Below are 23,723 nucleotides of genomic sequence, written 5' to 3' on the forward strand. Positions count from 1 at the left end.
GTACTTTAAAATGGTGTTAATTTGAGCTGTACAACAGCAAAAACGTACAGGTGAGATCGGTGCTCTAAGCAAGATGAAGGAAACAGAGGCAGGATTTTATTATATTTATAATTCTGTTTATCTTTCTAGGTTATAAAATTGTTGCCCCGTGCTAAGAACAAATCACTGCATCTTCCCTTTCCTGTGGAAGCTCATGCCTGATTTTCTCCAAAAAGGGTTTCTCTCTGTAGCATTTCTACAACTCTACCATTAGCCTTTGAGCAGATGTCAGATAGTAAGGAACGGCTGCCTGCAGATCAAGTTGCTGCTGCCAACTCTCGCGAGCTTTGTGTCAGAAACAGTTGATTATAATGTCAGTACTGTCCAATTTACGGGCTTAAAGCAGCAGCTGCATACTGCATTTTCCCTGAAGTATTCAAAGATCCTGACTCTTAAAAACTTTGTAGTTCTTGTAATAGAAGTGGGGTAAGTGATTCTCTATTTACACGTCTCTGTCTGCCAGGATAATTTACAGTTCAGCTTGTTTTGCACGGGGATTGTGATCTTTTAAAATGTTACGCTCTGCCCATTTGTTGCTCTCTTGGGAAAACTCAGTCTGCTCTGCAAATGGAACAAGTAAGCAAGCGTGTGTATCAGACCTTGGTATTATTCAAGGGATCCTGGGCTAAGTAAATTAAGCCGAGCTAGAAATCACTTATTAATTCAACCATCTTTTCTATTTAAATAGTGATTATATAGTCTTGTGTATAGATTTTTCGGCTGGGTAAAGATTTGCAAGGAGAGGAAATAGTCATTGAAATAAATTGTGTTCCCTTGCTGAATAGGAATATAAAAGTAGTCTGTTTAACTTTTGCTGGAGGAAACTACTACAGAAGCAGCTTTTTAAAGTATGCAAATACATTATATGATATATCTCTGCTTGGTTAGGGTTGATGAGCTAAAGCAGTCTTCTGACCCTTTTACTCTCATAGTAATAATCAAGTAATATTTGTTTTGCTCAGTGTGCTTTACGTTGTTGAATTTGTTTTAATGCAGCATTAAAAACCTTATTAAATATAATATTTACTATACATTCAAGGTGTAATAATAATCCTCTGCCACTTGCTACTTTTGTTAATATTAGCAGAGTAACTTGAGACTAGACAAGTCCTCTCATTCAGTAGTACAAAACTTCTCTGTTTTCCAAGCTTGATCTATTTCGAACTTTTTCTTTAAAATGCCACCTGTTCTTTTGCAGCGCTAATTAAAAAGGCACAGAATTGAATTTTTTGGTTTTTTTTTTTTTTCTTCCTAAAATTCTTGTCTAAAACTTCTTAGGGTCAAAAGTTATGCCTCTGTGTTTTGCAATGCTACAGTATTTTCCTCCTGTCCCATTCCTTTTTAATTAACAGGAAAGTGCAGAGGGGAATTAATTTTAATTACTGTTTAGATATTAGAAGGTTTAGGAACTTTAACATCTCTTGCTTTTCTTAGTGTCATTTTCTCTTCTTCATGACGACGATGTTTGAAATCTCTCATTATTTCCAGCTTGTTGTTGTGGTTTGGTCCGGGGTGGTGTGTTAGAAGTGAATATGTGAAAAAAGAGAGTGCCAGTGAAACAACAGACTTATAGAAATCACTTCTCCCATCTCACAGTGCTGTGCATTGGGTACACACATACCCGACTAGATCCCTACTATTAACGTTTCTCACAGCCACCTCGGTTGCCTTGGTTGACTGTGAAATAGGCTGAAAGAGTTTAGCCCTAAGCTAATCTTTACATACCTTTTCTCACCCAGCTCTTAAAAGATTTTATTACAGGAATGAATGGGAAAAAAAAATGACTGGCACATAGAGAGGGGAGCTAAATGCCACTAAATGATGTGAGCCTCCTGTGCAGGTACTGCGGGCTGCCGGAGCGAGCCTCTGCTTACACAAACTCCTCAGGAGTTGCTGGACCACGTGTGTCATCCGGATTGATTACTCACATCTCTAAAGTTTAGCACACGTGGGGGCATTTGCAGGTTTCTGTAAGTCAAGCTGAAGGCTAGGTGGAGCGTTAGACCAACTCTGAAGTCTATTGCCCCCATTCACCACCTTACCTTTTTTTTTTTAATAAAAAGCCAAGAATGTAAATGTTTATGTTTTCTAAAATTTATCTATTTTCTATCTGTTTAGATGAATGCTAAAAATATTGTCTCTGAGGAGTCTTCCCCGCTCCTTTGATGCTATCTCAAAGTTAGGAACCTCTTTGCGCAAAATCTTCCTTTTTCCGCCCCTGCATTTTCTTAGTTGATTTCCAAGAATATGCAAACAAGCAGGAGGAGCTCCGATCAGGCCCCAGCTGTACTTTCCACAGAAATTAGCCTCATTCCTTTTAAGGACACGAGTGCTTCTCATTAACAAAGAATGGCCTGTTTAAAGTGGCAGGACAGAGTACACTATGTACAACAGGGCAACAAGGAAAAAAATAGAAGGAATCTTTGTTGAGCATTTTCAAATATGTAAGCCATAGAAATGGGTTTATGCAAATAGTCTTTTGCTGGCTTTTCACTTTCAAGGGGAAGATACCGGGGTTTTTACAGCCTTTGAATAGGTTGGAGTAAATAGAATTATTAGTATGCTTAAATGTGGTACATAACCAGCATCTGTACCCTTAGCTTTAAGATCATATTAATTATCACTTTGAAAAGTTCTCAGGAAGCAAAGACCATGCCTAAATTATTAGGCATCACCTACATATATTAAAAAATCCTTGGCTTTTTAGAATTTTCATGTTCATTCTAAGTAGTAGAACTATGACTCCTTCTCCTTACTATGATGATTGTAAACTTGGTTAAGTTGCTTTAAAGAAAAAAGATCTTGAAGGAAATGTTTCATTTGGGTCTTGGCGTACCTCTGTATGCAGTTGCCCACAGGAGCTGACGAACTGACAGTCAGGTCAGAGGTCCATCATGTACTTCACTTGTTAAAACACCTTCACATCTTAAGACATATGAGCAGGACAGTGAAATCTCCCAGTCCTCTTGAGTTTATAGCAATGCCATCTCAATGGTTTGCTTCAGCCCAGGCATCTACTGTGAAACAAGCAGATAGTTCAAAACTTATGTGGACCTGGAAATCTTGGATTAAAACTTGGCTTCAAGCTCCTGTTCAGTGTTCACGGGATGCATGTTTATGTGTGGAAAAATCTGTGCCTAGTGATGTCTGTTATCACCCTTTATTGATTTGAGAATACAAATTGCCAAAGTAACCTCTAACAGAATAATGGCTAGTCGGGCATGGCATTTTCCGTCACAGATCGTAAAATGTCCTGTTCATCGTGCCAGTGGAAATGCCAGTGGTTAAGTCATCTGCTAACTGAAGTAGTCAGAGTCTGCTTATGTGACTTTACCTTCCCCGGTCTGGCTTCTTCAGTTCTATGTTTTTTTAGCAACAGAGTTTTTTCTGAAGCACTGTGCTAAATACTAAATACTAAACACAGTCTTTGCAACAAAACTAACTGACAAGAACTCGTGGTTAAAGACTGCTGAGCATTGTACAGCAGTACCATCTTATTTTCAATGCCCTTGGGATGACCTACACCTTTTTTGAATAAACTGTTTTGGCTCTGGTTCTAATACATTGCAATACTAATTCTGAATTTCTTTTTTCCTGTGTTTCAGGCATCATGATTTGGACAAATGGTACAAGTCTCTATACCAGATTTCTTATGTGGCTTCTTCTCCTGTATATGTTCATCAGGAAGGTAATGCCTGAAGATAACATCATTACAACCAAGAAAGGCAGAGTCAGGGGGATGAACCTGCAGGTACTGGGAGGAACTGTGACAGCCTTCCTTGGAATACCTTATGGACAGCCACCCATTGGTAGACTGAGATTTCAAAAACCAGAACCTCGTGAGAAGTGGTCAGATGTTTGGGATGCCACAAAACATGCAAACTCTTGTTACCAGCTTATAGATACAACTTACCCGGGATTTCCTGGATCAGAGATGTGGAATCCAAAAACTAACCTAAGTGAAGACTGCTTATACCTTAATGTATGGATTCCTTCTCCCAAGCCCAAGAACGCAACTGTCATGGTGTGGATATATGGTGGTGGCTTTGAGACTGGGTCGACTTCCTTACCGGTCTATGATGGCAAGTTTCTGGCCAGGGTAGAAAGAGTCATTGTAGTTTCCATGAACTACAGGACGGGCGCATTAGGATTTTTGGCTTTGCCAGGAAACCAGGAAGCTCCTGGAAATGCAGGTTTATTTGATCAAAGATTGGCACTTCAGTGGGTCCAGGAGAACATAGCAGCGTTTGGAGGCAATCCAAAAAGTGTGACTATATTTGGAGAGAGCGCTGGCTCGGCTTCTGTCAGCTACCATATCCTTTCTCCTAAAAGCCATCCTTTATTCACAAGAGCCATCATGCAAAGTGGATCTGCAAATGCCCCTTGGGCTGCAATAACAGCATCTGAAGCCAGAAACAGAACAGTGGCTTTAGCTAAACAACTCCAGTGTCCCAGCAGCAATGAGACAGAGCTAATTCTCTGCCTCCAAGACAAGGACCCAAAGGATATACTGAAGAACGAAATTTTTGTTGTAACATATAACTCTCTTTTTCAAGTATATTTTTGTCCAACTGTCGACGGCGATTTTCTCTCAGACATGCCAGAAACGTTGATTGAGAACGGCCTTTTCAAACAAACACAGATCTTAGTCGGTGTTAATAAAGATGAAGGTTCAGCATTTCTAGCATATGGAGTCCCTGGCTTCAGCAAGGATAGTGATAGCTTGATCAATAAAACAGAATTCGAAGCAGCTTTAACTCTGTCCTTCCCAGAAGTAAGCAAACTTGCAATAGAATCAATCATTTTTCAGTACACAGATTGGGAAAATGAGCAAAAGCCAGAACATTACCGTGATGCCATGGATGATGTTATTGGTGACTACAATATAATATGTCCTGCAATGGAATTCACCAAAAAATTTGCACAACTAGGACACAACGTGTTCTTTTATTTCTTTGAACATCGATCCTCAAAGCTCCCTTGGCCAGAGTGGATGGGAGTAATGCATGGTTATGAGATCGAGTTTGTGTTTGGGTTGCCCCTAGAAAGAAGAGTGAATTACACCAAAGCTGAAGAAATCTTAAGCCGGTCCATGTTGAGATACTGGGCAACTTTTGCGAAAACTGGGTAAGTTTACTGTGGAAGTTTGTTTGATTGGTCAGATGCTTGTTGTTTCACAGGCAGAAAAAGCTTAACTGTTTTGGTGGTAGCTTGAAGCCTGATGAGAATGATGAGGAAGGATTAATTGTTCAGCTATCCAGAATTCCTATTTCAGTTCTGATAAAAACACCGTCTTAGTAAAATAAACTGTTGATGCGTAGCTCACTGTATTGGATGAGCTTAAGAAAATAACGTGTATCCACCCATAAAAGCAAATGCAAAACATTTTTTTGCCATGGCAACAGTTGTTACAAAGGCAGGTAGTGGTTTCAAGTTTTAGAAAGAAAATATTTCAAACTCTAGGGAAGATTTCCAACGGTAGAAGTAGGAGCAAAAAGCCTAATTTCCTTTAAGAGGTAACTTGCTCAGAACATGCAGGTGTATAATATGGAGGTATATTATGTTCACATGATGAAGTGATTGGGATTGCAGGATGTTCTTTTCAGAAAGCCTATCTTCCCATGTGTGCTGTAAGTATAATCCTGGGTTTCACTGAAGCCGATGACAAATCACTTGCTATTTCCATTAGACTCGTCTTTAAGTGAAATATGTCCTAGCCTGTATAAGAAGCAAATAAGCATATTTCATTTGGATGTTTGAAATGGATTAAATACAACTCCTCGTTCAGTCTGTTTAGCTGGCTTCCAAGAGAAGTGAGACAGCCCTTGCTCTGCTCGGCAGGGTTGTGGGGCTCTCAATGCAATATTCAGTTTGAAATGAAAACATTTCAGTGCGGTAAGAAAAATGGCCATTACTACAGTCATGAACGATTAGTCTCAAGGCTGCAAGCCTGATGGGATGGGGAGGTATCTTGTCTTCTCAGAAGCTTGGTTTGTGCTCTCCCCTGAGAAAATTATATATATAAAAATCTGTACCTGTGAGAACATACAACCAAACACTTAATTCATACTTTAAAAATGATTAATTAACTTAAATTTTAAAATCCTGCATTAATTTTACTTCCATGGTTGACTTTTCCTTTGATTTGTGAAGGATACATAGATTTGTAAAGGCTGAAATCAACTTTGGAACAGGATCTAATTATTTTTCTTAATAGATTAGAAATCAGAGGAGACCACTGTGCTCATTTAGTCCATATGACCTTGTACATAACACAAAACACAGGTAGGACTTAAACATATCCAGTGATGAAAATTCCAGAACAAATGTTAGTAGGTTGTTCTAAAGATTAATTCCATTTCAAACGGTTACAGTTATAAAAGGAAGTTTTGTGCCTGGTCTGAATTTGCCTATTCTACTTCTACGTTTTCCAGGTGCTATATTTTGTTTGACAATTTCTAAGCTTTATGTTATGATTTGTGTTCCACATAGAGATAATTCTAGGCTCTATTCAAATAACCCTTAATCCTTTTTTTTTTTTTTTGTTAAATAAACCAGGTTATAGTCTTGAGGCTTTTACTATAATGCATTTTTTCAAGTCCTTAAATAATAACTATGCATCTTCTTTAAAACTGTGATTCATCAGCACCTTGTTGGAACTTTCCTTGTTGGAATTAAACACTGCAGTCTCCAAAGGGTCTTAATTACAGCTGTCATCTATCCCCTCTAGTTCAACCTGATATTCCCCTGTTTACTCATGCAAGGAAAGTACCTTGACCATGGTGTTATGCTAGGAGCTGCCGTGTGCCTACCTGTGCGCCGTGGCTCTGTGATCTGCCCCGATCCCGCGGTCCCCCCTTCTGCCGCGGCTCTGCTTCGGCTCTGAAACGTGCTGCGCTCGGTGGCTGGCACCAACCTGCGGGCAGCGCGGCTGCTGCCTGCGCCCTGCGTAGTCCCTTCACGTTACACTCCAAGGGGAACTAACAGCTTAGTTTTATGTGCATCCTTTTTTAACAGGTTTGCTTATCAATAGGTGTGATTGATTGTTTGCCTGGATAGGTAGGAATATTAATTACATTAACAAGTTCCATCCCCTTTATATGTTGGAGCCTGTAATATTTTTTTTTTACCGTGATGAGCCTATTAAAACTCAGAAAATGACTATACAGATCACTATAGTCATCAATGCATAATGTTTTAATACAGGTCTTAGTCTTGTAAAATTTAATCTAAAATTTAATTTGTGAGCTCTTCCTGCTTCCCTCTGTACTCGGAGCCTGATGACACCACTCCATATGAATTTGGTGTGAAAGATTATAGCACAGAGAAAGGCATTCAACAGGGGTGTACGTTCTGGAATTGAGCTGTGCGGTTGATTGATCAATGCCAAAAATGCATCTGATAGATTCCCAAGATGAAGTCTGCACAATGAGGTCAGGTAAAGCTTGGTAACAATTCCTGCATCATGAAGACATGCTATGACAGCATTGCTTTGAAGCTGGTGTCATTAGGCCCTTAGTGGAGAGTAAACTGAGTGAAGGTCCCTTATTACATACTGCAGCTTTACAACCTGCCCTACAGGAGTTTGCAATCAATCTTATACCAGAGATAGTGGATCTTTCCGTTAAACAGAATTATTTCTTAGTAGGAAAAGAGAAATTCAGGTCTATATGAGAATTTGCTGAACAATATTTACATTTCTGTGAACTATTGGTTTCCACTGGGTTATATATATATATTTAATTTTCATGTATATATGTATATAATTTTTATTTATGTGTATATATATATAAAAAAATCTCAATAACCTGTTGTGCAAAATAGAATACACTGTCCCTGTCACTGTAGCTAGCTAAAATTAGACAACATAAGGTACATTCAGGTTTAAGTTTATAGAAGACAGTCCCGTCATCTAGTCTGATTATCATTCGCACTATAATTAGATTAGCCTACAGATTGAATTTCAAGTGGTTTCCACAGCAAACAGCAAATAATCTCTCCCTCTGCTTCCACCACAAGTATCAAAACCATCACTATTAGGGTAAACAATACAATCATGCAATTTATGTAACAGTAAAAGATCAGATCAGTATTAACCCATTACGTGACACTTTCCTCGTTGCCCAGAACACAGACTCCTAAGGCTCTGTAACACATTATTCATCGTGTACAATGAGTGGGGAAATAATAAAAATTGTTAATAATTCCAAAAGTAATAGGTGATCCTTGTTTTCCTGGCACCTTTGAGCACACAGTAAACATTTATAAAGAACCGGGGAAGCCCCGTTTGACATAATATTTATAGTAAACTCTGGCATGATCAAAGGGCAAATACCTGAGGGAAAAATTGCTTTACCATTGATGTCTCCAGTAGATGAGGAAAAAATCAGGCAAAAAGATGAAAATCAGAAATATTGTACAGTACAATTTTTAGTGAGGGTGTTTGACCTAATATTCTAATGTGCAGAAGTACAAAAGCACAAGGGAGGGAAGAGCAGCCTGCAGAGGAAAGGAGATAAGGTAGAGTCAACAAAAGCTGAAAGAAATCGGTTTTCTCCTGGTGCTTTCTGGTTGGGAGGGACCGAGAGGCGGCTCAGCTCACCACGTGCAGAGCTGTTTCTCACGAGAGGTCTTCAAGCCCGTGCTTTGACCCAAATGATCTCTGTTTTTCATTCTCACATGAGCACTAGGAATAAAAACGGTGATATGAAAAGTCAAAGGTATGCCCTGTAGGAGCATTTTCTGTTTCTTAGGAATACCTAATGTCATGTAAGAACAAAAGAAAAGATCTTAGGGAGAAAAAGAGAAGTGACTCCTTCAAAGGATCCTAAGAGCGTATGTGAAATTATTGATTTCTATATTTCTCAGTAGACAAAAGGAGACTGTCAGCCAGCCCAGGAGTTTCCCACTCAACCACCACCCCCATCAATAGCTGATGCAATATTCCAAGTCTCTAGGCACTTCTCATTTTACATCCTTGCCAAAAATAAATATCAGTGATAACTGACCATTTTTACTGGAAAATTAACAGGGATAAAGATTTTCTGTTTTTGAATATGAATGGGGAGCGGGTAACGTAGATGATTCAGTACGAGACAGGAACAGACATTTCGCCTGTGAGGCTTGAAGTTAGATGCTAGCGTTATACACCAATACCTCTCTTCAGGACCCAAGGGAATAGTGTCATTTTTAGGAATCTGCCATATATTTACATAGTCTATAACATCTGTGAAGACCCTGCTGAAATAGTCGTCTTTGACAACAAGCCACTGCTTTTCAGTCATGAGATTCCCTGCAGATTCATTATCCAGAACAGGATTCAGCAGCTTGGGAACCCCTGGGAACTATGGATACTGTAACTACTTCTGTTACTGCATGTAGGGACAGGCTGCTAATCACTGTCTGCAGTATTTACCCATATAAATAATGTTACTTCATATCACATAGTCTGAGAAGAATAGAAAAAAAAAAAAAGCAAATTACCTCATGGGTCTGACTGTTCAAGCAGTTAACGTGGAGTAGCTTGAAGAAAGGACAGACTGGGAGGCCCATAAGATTCCTGGTAGTGATGTTTAGGATCAGCCCTTTGGATTATTTCTAGCTAATGCTAACCCTGATGCTTGTAGATAGACCACAGGACACAGGTAAGCACCCACCATGGAACTGTGGCTAAGCAGACTGACAGTGTGGGTAACTTATCCTCCAGTTATACACTCGCAGCATCTCTTCCCCTCAGAAATATGCTTACGATTTATTTCAAGAGCAGATCTAAGTAATCAGTCATACAAATTATCTGTTAGACTCTTGCAAGGATGTGCTACACATGGACAAAAATACCATGCTCTGATTCACAGTATTTAGAAGAGCATCACTCCACTAATCCGTCTTTTATTCTGAGAGACGTGCAGTCAGTTCCTGCCCTTCCCGGCATGGCTGAAGTGCCTCTGCCCTCCAGTCCTGGGCATTTCCAGTCTCCCCGGCATACTGGTGTCTGAAGTCTGCTGGCAGCTGAACACTTGTATCTGCCAATGACCTTTTCAGTTTAGAATTGGATTCAATGTGCTGAGGGAGAAAGCGCATAGGTAGGAACGTCCTGGCTGAACAGTGTGAAGTCAGTCTTGAGCTGGACGCTGATGTCCGTTAAGGTGCGGAGGAAGGTAACTATTACTAAACTGCCAATAAATCCCTGGGATTGGAAGACAAAAGCTTCCAGGTGTGGCCATTCCTTTTCCGTCACTTGAACTCTTCTGCTGTTTGATTATCACTACAATTTCTAATGACTGAACTTTTGGTATCAAATAAGGTTGACCAAGTATCCCAGCCTTTCCTAGTGCTATTAGCATAATTTCATAAAATACTTTTTTTTTTTTTTGCATGTATTTGAGCCTTGAAAGAACAATATGGTCATCACACCCTCAAAAGTCTCTGTTCTACCAGCAAGGGAAGAAAAAAGGCTGTTAATGGTGCCATCTGAATAAATCAAGTGTAATAAAATATTTGGGTTATAGGAAAGAACAGATTCCAAAATCAATCTCCTTGATTTATAGTTTGATTTAAAATTCTTCCATTTACCCTGACCTAGGGTCTCCTCAGCTGTCTTGTGTTTAAGAATGTCAGGAGTTGAATATCACTTAGTAGTCTTAAAATCATTTGATAAAATACCAGACATCATCAAAATTAGACAGGCAAAGAGACATGGCCGAATTGTATTCAGCAGAAAAACATAGTGTGATGTCACATGGAAGGGGCTGGATCAGGCTCGGTATGATTATGCTTGTGTATAGGTAAAGTTCATTTTAACAATATTAAGTTAGTTTTCAGTGGCCTTCTCCTGAATGCTTTCCAGCACACTTTATTTTAAGTGATGTCGATGGTGAAAGAATTTAAATTTCTCTTTCTAAACACTTTTAAATTTCATTTCTCTGCTGCACTTCTGTTACTCTTCAGAAAGCTTTTGAAAGTAAGCAAGTGACACTAACAGGTACTATCAATCATAAGCAGCAGAATGCTCTGCTAACTCTAGTAAGAGGAAGTTTTATTTATCATGAAAAAATATATGGCATCCCAAATCAGCGGTTGCTAGGTTACGCCTTTTGCATTACTTTATTCATTAGATTTGGTAACTGTATTCTTTAGACATGAGTGACGTAAAGTGACAAGGAGACAGACAAATCAGATGAGATGAAAACTCAAACAAGAATGTAGTGGAACATACAAAGATAATATTTTTAAGGCCTTGTGAAAAATGTTTCAGATAAAAGGAAACTGGCAAAACTTGTCTCACTGCCAGTTTTACAACTGCTGAAACAAATCTTTGCAGCTTTTTCTATAAAGTGAAGTCTTTGAAATATTTCCTCCTATGTTTTAGGGGAATTTGTGAGGCTTTGATTGTCCCACTAAAGCTCTGAAGCACTTTGCCTGGTTATTATTGCCTTTCCCTGATGTTCCACTGGTAGACATATAATAAATTTCAGTGCTTTTGTTACCAACTTATCACAACATGTTTATAGAGAGTCATTTCAGAACAGTGAGAACAAAAACAACAGCCTCATATAGAGTCCAGACAGCAGATTGAACTGGGGACCTATATACTCTATGTATGGAAAGGAATGAATATACTGGGAAAAAGAAGAAAATAAAAAACTCCAACCACTTTTAATTTTCTAATACTTCAGAAAGTGGGAAGTTTTACGTACCACTAAGCCATTTCACGGTAAGAAATCTACTGTGCGTTGTATTTCTTCCTGAGATGAGCCTATGTTCACAGGGACAGAGGCAGGTGCCTGGGTTGGAGACACTCACCTGAGACCTGGTGCTGGTCCTCACAAGGTCTTCAAACGCACCGGAGCTGTAGCTCAGTGGGACCAAGGGAGGCTTTCCCTGAGGCTGCTGCTTCTGGCATCTCAGGTTTATCTGGAATAAGTCATTTGTCATCTTAACTAGTGATTTGACTGGATCAGGTCGAGAATCCAGAACAGAAGATTTCTGGATGCAAGGTAAAAAAACGAAGGAGTATAAATGAGGCATGAGAGAGGTTTCTAAAAATACAAAAAGGTATACGGAAAGGAAAGCCTTCCCTTCCCATGTTAGGGAAAAGCAAAGCTTTAATTTTGACCCAAAAGGGCACATACATTCTCACACTCACTGTCTTTCACTGGAATCACCTCTGAGCCATGAAAAAAAATTGTGGAAATCATAGTCATGAACAAAAAAAAGGTCAAATTTTAGGAAACTTACTCCTATTTCTCCACCTTCACTTTCAGTTTTTGGGTTCTTAAAAGTGACTCATCATCTTTCCAGGGTCCATACATATTGTTATATTCAGAAGCAGTAATGGAAACATCTTTTTAGCAATCTATTTGGAAATAGTGCATCATGGAAAAAATCAGTAACTAGAGACTCGCATTTGGCAGTCATCTCTCTCTGGCTTGCAAGCTGACAAGCTGTCATTGAATTTCAAAATTGAAAACAGGAGTATTTGATTCAGTCATCTTTTGAAATAGGTCTGGGATACAAATTGTTTAGATTGGTTTAATATTATTACAAATATTGCAAAATTACAAGAAGATGTCTTGTTACTTTCCATATGTGCAGCAAATGCAATTCTATCCGTACAGATTTTATTCTCTACAACAGATGAGTCAAACTATTATTTTCAAATGCGCAATGAGAACATCTATTAAGGAAATGTCCAAATATTGTAGGAGTAATTGAGTGAGACATAAAACTAAAACCTAAAACTATAATGCAAAGGTTTGCCTTGAATATAACACTGGCGATGCTTTCTAGAAAAGGGTAAGCTCTAATACAATTGTCAAAAGCTGCGGGATCAAAACCTCCAGTGATAACGCACAGTCCTGGGAGTGAGCAAGGTGAACTCCCCGTGTCTGCAGTCGGAGGCAGAGACACACAGACATGCGTGCACAGGCACAAGAACAGAAATGATAAAGTGGGTCTCTTTGAGGTGGGTTTTTGTAGAGCTATGCTGCCTTTGGCTGACCCTGTAAAAGAAGAGAGGGAAATATCTTGGATGTGGCTCTACCTGTTCTCGTGACAGAGATAGGTAGAAGAACCTGTACCGGACATGGTTCCCTGCTGTGCCAAGAACCTGGCAAAGAGCCTACCTGGATAGGTTTTGGGGAAAGGAGAGGAATGAAGAGATACAACTCTTCCAAGAGTTGAAATAAAATCATGGTATGATTGCTACCTCAAATTTGGGAGTGGGAATAAGAAGCCTGGATGAAAATAATTTAGTGTTTGATGGAAAGTACATAAGTAGGGAAGATGGGAAAACAAGAGAGGGAAATGCTAACCAATCCAAGAGGCTAGGTGAACAAGAAAAGACATAAAGAAGAGAGAAAGAACAAAAATAAATGGAAAGATAAAAGAAGAAAATGTCTGAGAGGCTTGCTAACTATTTTGGGGGGTGAAAGGATCTGTGAACAGTGAAATGAAGGAAATGTTTGCATGAAATTATTATGAGTTATGTGTGAGGCAGGTTCACATATAAGAGCAATACACTTCAGAGATAATCTAGGATTAGGGTTACTTTCCCTATATCATAACTTTTTCAGGCATGTAAACACATGGTTGCAAAAGTCACTGTGAAATTCTAATTAATGTTCACCCACAGTTAATCCTCTTTTTAGGGGCACTTCTCTTCCATGCTGCTTTTCTGCAGCTTAGTCCTTGTTTCATCATCAAAAGAGAGAAATTGAAGTTTAAAAGGTCTGCAAACCCCATTTTTCCAGGTGGTTCTGGAACACTAATCTAAAGTCCTACTGAGAAATTTCACAGGAAGAATGGAAACCTTTCGGTACGCATTTTAATTTACTCCCTGACGCAAGAGATTGGCTTGTTTCAGGGAAGTGGCAAAGGGGAGAAAAGAGGAAATGGGGAGCAGCAGAGGTTACCTAACACCATATTTTTGAAGGTAGCTCAATATAGTGTTTAATTTTTTTTCAATCAGCTGCAAGAAAAGTCAGTTGTGGGTAAATGTAGTTAGCAATTTAGTCACAGGATTTGTGAGATTCTGTCCCCACAGATCTAGAAACTGCATAAGTAGAAATCAGGCATTTCATGCTTACATTTAGTGATGTTACACAATTATATGCTAGTGCAGATGTAAAATTAAAAGCTGCCATCATCTGCTTTCCCAGACATCTCTGGCCACCGTTTGTGTTCTCTGCCTTTCCTTGAGGGAACATAAGAAAACTTCCTAATTTCATACAATACAAACTCTAAAGAGTATTGCCTCAAATTTACACCAGAGAGATCCTTTTTCTACTGGAGCTGCTGTTCAAATACTGTGATTTTTATTTTAACTAATGAAGTTTTAAATATCTGCCTCTCATGAATGTTATTCACCTTGGTGTTCTCAAGGAGCAGCCTCCAAGTGAATTTTCTATACAACTGGAAATGCTTAGAGGTTTAACAGATGTGGTTTTTTTCTAGTTATAAAGTAGTCTGCATACTATAATTTCCACAAAAGCCCCCTCAATTTTGAAAGAAAAGGACTTTGTATAGGCTCAGATATCCTCCCCTCTTTACATACTATTTCTTCTTGAGAGCATGCCTTTCATGACTCTCAGTCCAAATGTTAGTATTTGGAGATCTCCCTCTTGGTGTAGTTCAAATCAGACTCAGAGGATGTTATAATGCTGGGACATAGTTTGAATGTGTTTATCAAAGCAAGTTACATGTAACTTCCACTTGTAAATATCAAATTCATATAAATGAATTTATAACAGAGATAAGAAAATATCTTAATCTTTTTTTATTTTATTTTTAAATATCTTTTCGGGGGGTTTATGAACACTATGGCTTATTTACATTTCCCATCATGAAGTATCAGTGGTTCTGTTTCAGATGAAGCAATAACACATACGCTACTGAAAGCTACCTAATGATTTCATTTATAGGACTGCTCAAATTGGCCTAGATTACGTGGTAGTTGAAGTCTGTGACTCATGCTCTTCCTACTATTCACAGAAATGAAACAGTGGCAGTAGTGGAAAATATCAAGAAAAATGCTACTATGATGAAGTCCATCAGGACACAATGAATCTAGATGATTTTATTTGGTGCAGGGCTATGTGGAGCATCCATCGCGAAAAGAAATCATGATTAGGGCAATTACAAATGAAAACAAATCTCAAATATTATATCCTAGTATAGTATCTACTACACAGTCTGTATTGAAAATTTGGTCTCTAGAGATAAGGAAAGCATTGAATCCATTTATCTAACAATTTCTGAGTGTCTGGGATGAACTCTATTAATGGGAGAGAAAGCAAGAGATGGAAACAGCAATCATATACATATGAGTACAGTATTCACTCTTTCTCACAACCAACTGGGCTGACAAATTTTACCAAAGCCACTGAGAATTTAAAACACAGTATTAATAGTTCCATGGCAATAAAACCATTTTTCTCTCCCTTTACGTTCGTCCCAGGGAGCAATTCTGGTTAGGATACTATGTAAGTTCATGTTTTTCCAGGTCATGAGAAGGAGAAGTGAGGTTGTAGAGGAGATAAGACAGTTTCAGAGGATGAGTAAAAGGGCGAGTACCATGTGCCTTCCTGTCTACTTATTCTTCTACTTACCTTCTATGGAAGTTACTTCCTCCTCCAAGGTCTCAATAAGGTTCAGCACCTTCTTCCATTTCCAAATAGCCCTCTTCAACCTCTACAAGTAAGACTAAAAACTATAATTTTGTTTGATTTCTTGCTGCAGCCAAGAGTGTAAAAAATAACAGCTTTGAAAAGTGGTCCTTGAAAGCTAAAATTGATACCATACGAAAGGGCATTAGGATCTTACAAAATACTTTACAGGAACATTAAAAAAAAAGGCAAAAACATTCCTTTAGAATAAAGGACTAAGCCATAGTGTTGCCTCTCTCATGTCTATTCAAAAGTGATGTAAATACGAACTGTGAATATTCACACCAGAACCTGGAGTCCTGGAGAAGGTGTGAAATCGTCATTGTGAATTCTGTCCAGGAGGAGAGAAGCTTCTTTTGTAAATAGCTACAGGTTCTCCAGCTAGGACCTGATCCAAAGCTTTTAAAGTCACTCAATCTGTTCCATTTGTTTGGACTTGGATCAGACCCTAACGAGTAAGTTGATTCACCTCAAAAAGTGCTGGACTGGTCTTCAAACACCGTGCAAAATAACGCATCAGTTGCAAGGCATGTTAAGCAGAAGGAATAAAATACTTTTGAAAATTCTTTACTGCTTTATCACAATACGTAATCTAAATGTGCAAATGACTACAACTATATGTTGTAGGTATGTTATATTAGACACTTGTCATGTTCAGCTTAGTGTGACTGTGAGCATCACACTGAGTGATAAGTATTTCTTAAAACAAGACAGGATAAAACATATTTTTGGTGGTTTAAAATTATGTCCAGATTAATGTCAAAATTTCATCCATTTCCCTGAACTCAATTTAACTTCAAATCTTTTGTCTTCTTGAAGTCATACCATTAGGTTGAAGATTATTCGCTGGTTTTGGATTGTTTTTTTTTTTCTTTTCCTCTTGTCAGTCACTCTTCTCACTGTGGCAGCCTTCAGCGTTGCAGGCTCTTTCCATTTTCAGAGCTTGCTTTCTTTTCTTTAGTTAGAAATAATGCTCTGTAATGGGAAAGCTGTGAGATTCAGCACGGTCTCAGTCTATTCTTTACACCCTCTTCAAAACTGGGGGAACACGCATGTATTTGGGACGCACCATCTGAGATATTGAGGGATCTCTGACTGTCAGGGCTTTAGGACTGTAGTATAGACTTGCTGAGAGGACAGGAGACACAGATCTGATAGTCCTCACTCAGAGGGACCCAGAGGATATTGGGACAACGTTGTTCTCATTTAAATCAATGTGGATCCTCATTATTAATTAGAGCTAAATTTAGAGACAGGTCTGCTCATGTTTAACTTTACCAGTTGCTCAGGAAAGGACATTTTAATTCGCTTTCAAGTTTCTAGTGCTAGTGACTCTTAGACAGAACAGTGGGACTGCTGTTCCAGACCTTGTACGATAATCACATCTCATCATATGCTATAAAGATAGTGGAGTTTGGGGCAGGGGTTCCTGAAATAGCACCAAGCTTTGCTGGAACATTTTCACAGTGGAGGAGACCTACGTGCAGGAGTGCCAGCGTGGGTCCAGGAGGTTAGAAATACACAGCCAGGGTCTGAAGGACTCATTAGCTCTGGCTCGGCTGACCCGGCTCGTTATTACTCCTGATACCAGAGCAGACTCCAATCCAGGAGCCAGGGATATGAAGCACTGAGCTCAATGCATTGCAAGCATGCCCAAAGAGCTAAGGCAGAACATCCTGGATCTAAATTTCTCAAATACTATATTATTTATGGCCAACACCTTAAGACCTACCTTGTCAATCCCTTATATATAGCAGGAATTCACAAATAAGTACTAAGACACGCACAAGCAAGAATCATTTCAACTTGATGGGTGCTTCATGAGGCTGTTTTGAGCAGAACACAATAAGACCAAAAAAGAAGCAACAGCTTGTTGCTTCATTTCCTGAAACTGATATCAGTTGTGAGAGTGCGTACCATGATAATTTATAGTTTAAGACATTTAAACACATAACTGCTGTCACCAAGCTGGAATCTGGAAGGAATATCCTGAGCTTTATTTAGCCTGTGAAGGTGTAAGAAAGCCTAGGTCCAAAGATCCTTCTCCAATTTCTGTCAGTTAAAAAGTATGCCAGCTGGATCCTACAGGTTTCTTCAAGGATCAGTAGAAGAAATAATATTTACCTACGATATAACTTGCAAAGCAGTTTCCTTTTGCTGTGGCTCAGGGGCACTTTATAGTCACTAGATTATGAACTCATGTGTGTGATTTGTGAGTGAGAACTGAGCACAACAGAATATAATGAACTTCCCACAAACAGCTGATTAAGAAAAGTAATTTGAAGGATTCAAATCTGCAACCTCTCTCAGACTTTTAGTACTCAATCATATGAGTCCATTTATTACAGCGGGAATCTGAGTAAGGCTCAAACATTGCAGAATCAGGACCAATGATTCTTGCTTCTTATTAAGGAACAAGTAAATGAGAAAGGTTTAATTACTGCAGATTTTCAGAAACTTGTTACTATTCTTTCGCAATAATTAGATTCCAATAAATAAAAGAATGGTTTTAAACATGACCAATTTTTTTCTTTTTTTTCCTAAGTTCCCCAGTTGTTCTTAGTGCCACAGGACCACAGGCCTGATACCTTGAGAATGCTGAGGCCATGAGGCTGCAAGGAAGCTTAGCATATGAAACAGATAATCATGGATGCTTTCCAATCACCCAGTATTGCACAGGCTGACAATACCCCTGTCTGAGTTGTCACCTTTCAGTATGGTAGTTTTTAGAGCTTGGTTATTATAAATGGCACCGCTTACCCTTTTCAGCTGATAGATTAGATAGCTGCTGTCTTTCCCATTAGTCTAAGAGGATAAAGACCTTAAGAGAATATCTCAAAATAAAACACTAAACGTGGCAGTACATTTGTACAGAGGGTCCATCAGCTCAATAGATAAGATGGTTAGTGATTAGCTGATATTAGGGAATACTCTGAAGAGCTGTATCAATTAAATAAACACTAGCGAAGTAACTTGTTATGCGGTGTCATATATAAAGAGCACCAACTGGTAGCAGTAGTGACATCAAAAGTAACGTATGTCTTTGTGAAGTGATAGTGTGTCAGCTTTCCAATTCACTTATTTAGGGGTGGCACTTCCCCTTGCTCGTTATTCCAAATGGCCAATTCATAAACTTTGGATAACGGACAGAAAAATGCCCCTGTCATCTTGTCTTTGCTTTTGCAGTTCTAATAACAAAAAGCCTCAGAGTGTGCAATTTAATGTAAAGTGTTTTAGTATAATGTAAAGATTTTATCCAGGGAGTCCATCAAATCATTTTAGTACATGGTAGATGATCAGCTGACTTGGGAAAATGTTCTGGATAACTGTCTGAATTTAAAAAATCTAAGAATAAATTCATTACACTGAATCATACGTAGGCGGACCCAATTGATGATATTGCATCAGATGCAATCTATGTATTCACGCAGTGAGAACCTTTCAGATTTTTACAGGCCTCAGTCTCTGAATGGAAAGCTTACACAGTAATTAGAGCTTCTGGGGATGTTTTTACAGTTAACAACTTTTTTTACAGGTGTTACAGATATTTCTTCATCCTTTCCCTTACTAACTTTTCTAAGGAAAGTTTCCAGAACAGGTTCATTTTTGTCATTCCAGTAGCTAGGACTGCTCCCCAGGTTAAGGACTTTGAGTCTTCAACCTCATGGCCCTCTCTGGTGTCTACTTAACAGTGAGTCATCTGAAACTAATAGCCTGGTATGAAGAAACCGGCATTAAGCCAAATTGTTTGAGGGTTTGAGAAGATTCAACCAGTAGTTAACAGGAAAATCTGCTCTTCTTTTTAATAGGACTGGGCTGGAAAGTATCTCTTAAGCTCCCAGTCGTACCATCGGAGCAAAGCCTTACGCAAACATGCACTGTCGCTACACCGTCATCCCCCTGGGGACCATGCCACCACACAAAATTGATATTAACCTGGCAGTTGTTGCGTTGCAATGAGAAAATGAATGTAGGTATAAATATCATGCATCGTGGCCTTTAGAAATTATGTGAGACAGCTGGATACGTTTGCCTGACTAATGCTGCAAACACTTCCCGCCCCTCTGCAGCAAGCGGCGCTCCGGAGGGCTGAGGCAGCACAGACATGCTTGGTGCTCCTCATCAGCTCTCCTGCTAATTAGAAGTGTCCTTCTGTCCAAGTGGAAAAGAGGGAAAAGAACAAAATGTTTTCTGTCATACTAGGGGGGGAGTTCATCCATTTGGATTAGATAAATAAATATATTTTGATTGGGTATGTTGTTTAGTGCCAGCACGATTAATGGTGTTCTACATGACACAACCACTAATAAAGCAATTGTAAAACTGAGATAAATTTTTAAGATACAAATCTTGTGGCCTTTCCTCAAAGTGTACGATAGCCCCGTTGTGACTCCTCTGAAGTCAATGGGATTGCTTGTTGACTGAGGCATCAGCAGGAGGGACTCAGGCTTTGGCAGTACTGCAGAAAGCAGCACAAAAGGCTGGCATAGCCCGTCCCTTGGAGGACCAAGGAGTTGGAGGCCAGAGCTTTGATGGGGACCTGTCACATGATGATGTTATTCAGGAGCCCTTACCATTCTGTCATTTTTTAAATCTACCTGTAGCTTCATTAAAACAAGCAGGCACGTTTACTTGTGGTGCAGTGACGGCTTAGTCTGTGGTATCGGTTGTTAGTTTGGCATCTTTGTTTCTGTTGTAAACCACATAAGTCTACTTCCAATCCTTAATCACCAAGATCAACTGTTGATACTATAGCCCAGTTGATGCCTTCTCATCCTTTTGTTCATTTTTCCTGAACCTTGGATTTCTCTGCCCTGTGCTATCTTACTCCCTTTCACCTGGCAGAAAACGCATATAGGAGACAACACAATGCCACAGAAAAAGCAGTTAATTATGTACTTCTACAAGCACTAACTCAAAGCACATTATTAATTACATTCACTCCTATCAGGTTTTATACCTGTGCTGGGCTGCTGCACAAGTGTTTGCAGGGTTGGAACTCTGGGTTGCACCCACGGTAGCCTTCGCATGGGTGCTCTGAAGCCACCTGGGGTACAACTGCCTGAGCTTCGGCAGCTCCTTTTGATCGCAGTATAGACATGCAATGGGCCTACCAGAAAGCCAGAGAGGGACTTTTTACAAGGGCATGTCATGATAGGACAAGGGGTAACCGCTTTAAACTGAAAGAGGGCAGATTTAGATGAGATGTAAGGAAGAAGTTCTTCACTGTGAGGGTGGTGAGGCACTGGAACAGGTTGCCCAGAGAGGCTGTGGATGCCCCCTCCCTGGCAGTGTTCAAGCCAGGTTGGATGGGGCTTTGAGCAACCTGACCTAGTGGAAGGTGTCCCTGCCCGTGGCAGGGGGGTTGGAACTGGATGGTCTTTAAGGTCCCTTCCAACCCAAAACGTTCTATGATTCTACGTGCAGAAACATCCCTCATTCCCAGAGCTACCCCTGGAGTGAAACATTTACAGTATGCTTCTTATTTGATGCTGAGCTGACTATTTCCATAATTCTTAAAGGCTTTGTAATGCAACTGTAGAAAATGTGCAAGAGATGGGGTTATTGTTGCTGTTGCATTCGCTCCAAGGCCGTTTCCCTCCCTGTTATCTTGTGCCCATGGTAACACACTGTAAAATGCCATCCCATGAAAAACAGCTGATTGCCAGTACTGCCTGACAGCTACAAGGAATCATGAAAGCTAATAAAAATGATTCACATTCACTCTCTCCTCCCTTTAAACCAGCTGTTTAAAAGAAAAGGAGGCCAAATTGAAAATGAGCATCAGCAGTTACAACCCGAGTGAAGTCAATAAAGTCACACCGAGGAGGAACAGGTCTCCATTTGATTTAAATTCTTACTGCACGGGGGAAGCAGAGGGTGCAGCGGCATTATCATAACTTTTCATTAATCTCAGCGGGCAACCTGTTCAGCTAACGAGACCCATGCCAGCAGAATGCCGGTCTGGTGATAACCTGCAGAAGGCACGGAGGAAGAAATTGCCTTACTGCATACTTAGTGTCTGTGACTGGTGGGGTTCCTGCTACCCTGATGAGAGGAGGAGGGAGGCAGGCTGTGCACGGAGAGGCCACCTTCCCGCTGCTCCGCACAATGGGGAGGAACAGGAAATCCTCTACGGGGTGAATTGTAGGCAAATGAGCTTGCTGAGCTCTTCTCAGTGCGGGTCGGAGGGAAGCCAGCTGCAACTGAAGAGACAATTAAAAGCAATAACACACTGCTCAGGTGAAATTAGTGTACGCTTCCTCTCCGGGAGCAATATCTCTATGAACAGCTTCAGCCAGGCAGAACAAATATTTGTCTGTCTGGAGGAAGGGGCTACCAGGGACTAGAGGTAAAATTGCATTTCAGCCTATGAAGCTCTTAGTGAGTTTGGATTGGTATAATTCATCTGTGTTAGACAGCTAAAATGATGTGAGTTTTGTTTTTCTTTTCCTCTAGAGAAACACACAACATGTTAACCTGATCCATTTACAAATAGAGCAGCTAAATAGGAACACAGTGAAAGCTTGGGCCAATCAAAGCTGGCATGTGGTACAGTTTCTGTTTACAACACTCATCAGGAAGGTAAATGATGCCTAAAACCATTTTCAGGAGACTTATCAGAGAAATTTTTCATTGTGGACAATATCAAAATATAACTTAACAGTACAAAAGAATCTCTCTGTTAAATGGTGATATCACAGCAGAGTGAAAACTATTCAGAGCTCACACACAAAAATAAAATGAATATTTTACAGGTACTTTATATCATGAATGCTTACCAAAAAAAAAGTTAGATGATGAATTACATTTTTTTGTGTATGTGTATGATAAACCATCTGTAAAAGTAATGCTATGTGAATAATGATAAATATGCAGTGAACTAGTACTGTATTTCAGGCTATATTGATCATATTGAGAATGGTAAGGTATGCATGTTTATTACGGTTAACAGAACAGTGTTCAGGTTGTTGCATTTTCCATCTGAACCAAATTAACTTTCTCTTTCTAAAGTTGTTGAAGATTAACTTAAATATACAGAAATGATCAGTGAATAAGCTCCTCTAAAACCTTCTTCACTCTTATGTCAAAGGTAGTATAATTATTATAAATGAGTCTTGGGAATTAAGTGTTATTGACATTGTCCTAGTTTCAGCTGGGATAGTTAATTTTCTTCTTAGTAGCTGGTACAGTGCTGTGTTTTGGATTTAGTGTGAGAAAAATGTTGATAGCAACAACTAAAACATTGGCATGTTAAGTAGCACTTATCTTAAGCCAAGGACTTTTCAGTTTCCCATGCTCTGCCAGCAAGCAGGTGTGCAAGGAGCTGGGAGGGAGCACGGCCGGGGCAGCTGACCTGAACTAGCCAAAGGGCTATTCCATACCATGGAACGTCATGCCCAGTATATAAACTGGGGGGAGTTGGCCAGGAGGCACGGATCACTGCTCGGGCATCAGTCAGCGGGTGGTGAGCAATTGCATTGTGCATCACTTGTCTTTTCTTGGGTGTTATTTCTTTTTTTGTTGTTGTTGTTATATTCCTTTTCATTACTATTACTATATTTTTATTATTGTTGTTGTTAGTATTATATTTTATTTTACTTTAGTTATTAAACTACTTTTAACCCATGAGTTTTACGTTTTTTTCCCCCCGATCTTCCTGCCCATCCCACTGGGAAGGGGGGAGCGGCTGCGCGGTGCTGAGTTGCTGGCTGGGGTTAAACCACAACAGACAGTTATGGCCATACAATACCCAGAGGGGGAAGAACCTGATCTTAGTAACTGAGTAATACCAAGCAACTTCCACTGAGCACAAGATTAAATAAGGCTCATGAAGTTCAATGAGAGCACATATATGTATAAAAGTAGAACATGATGGCAACTTTACTTTGAGCCTACAAAGATACTCTGTTTTTCGAGTTAGTGAGAAAATAAGTTTGGCTGCCTTAAAGACATATCTTAACAAAATAATTAACTACAAATGAGCTGCTGTACCACTATCAGAGAGTAGAGAGAGTC

At 39.5% G+C, this 23,723-nt stretch overlaps 1 protein-coding gene across 2 annotated transcripts in view; it reads left to right on the plus strand.

The window, feature by feature from the left end:
* Positions 1-410: 410 nt before the first annotated feature.
* The window catches only part of BCHE (butyrylcholinesterase), a 33,343-nt gene continuing 10,030 nt past the window's right edge, over positions 411-23,723 (plus strand). The window contains exons 1-2 of one of the 2 annotated variants that reach the window (XM_050902736.1): positions 411-465; positions 3,645-5,166. In XM_050902736.1, coding sequence (XP_050758693.1) covers positions 3,650-5,166 — 1,517 coding nt within the window. In that variant the 5' untranslated portion in view covers positions 411-465; positions 3,645-3,649. Of the gene's footprint in view, positions 466-551; positions 616-3,644; positions 5,167-23,723 lie in introns of those variants that run through there. The other variant, XM_050902735.1, reaches the window with a different exon arrangement.

This window comes from Gymnogyps californianus, chromosome 10 (assembly GCF_018139145.2).
Source record: "Gymnogyps californianus isolate 813 chromosome 10, ASM1813914v2, whole genome shotgun sequence".
NCBI classification, from domain to species: Eukaryota; Metazoa; Chordata; class Aves; order Accipitriformes; family Cathartidae; genus Gymnogyps; species Gymnogyps californianus.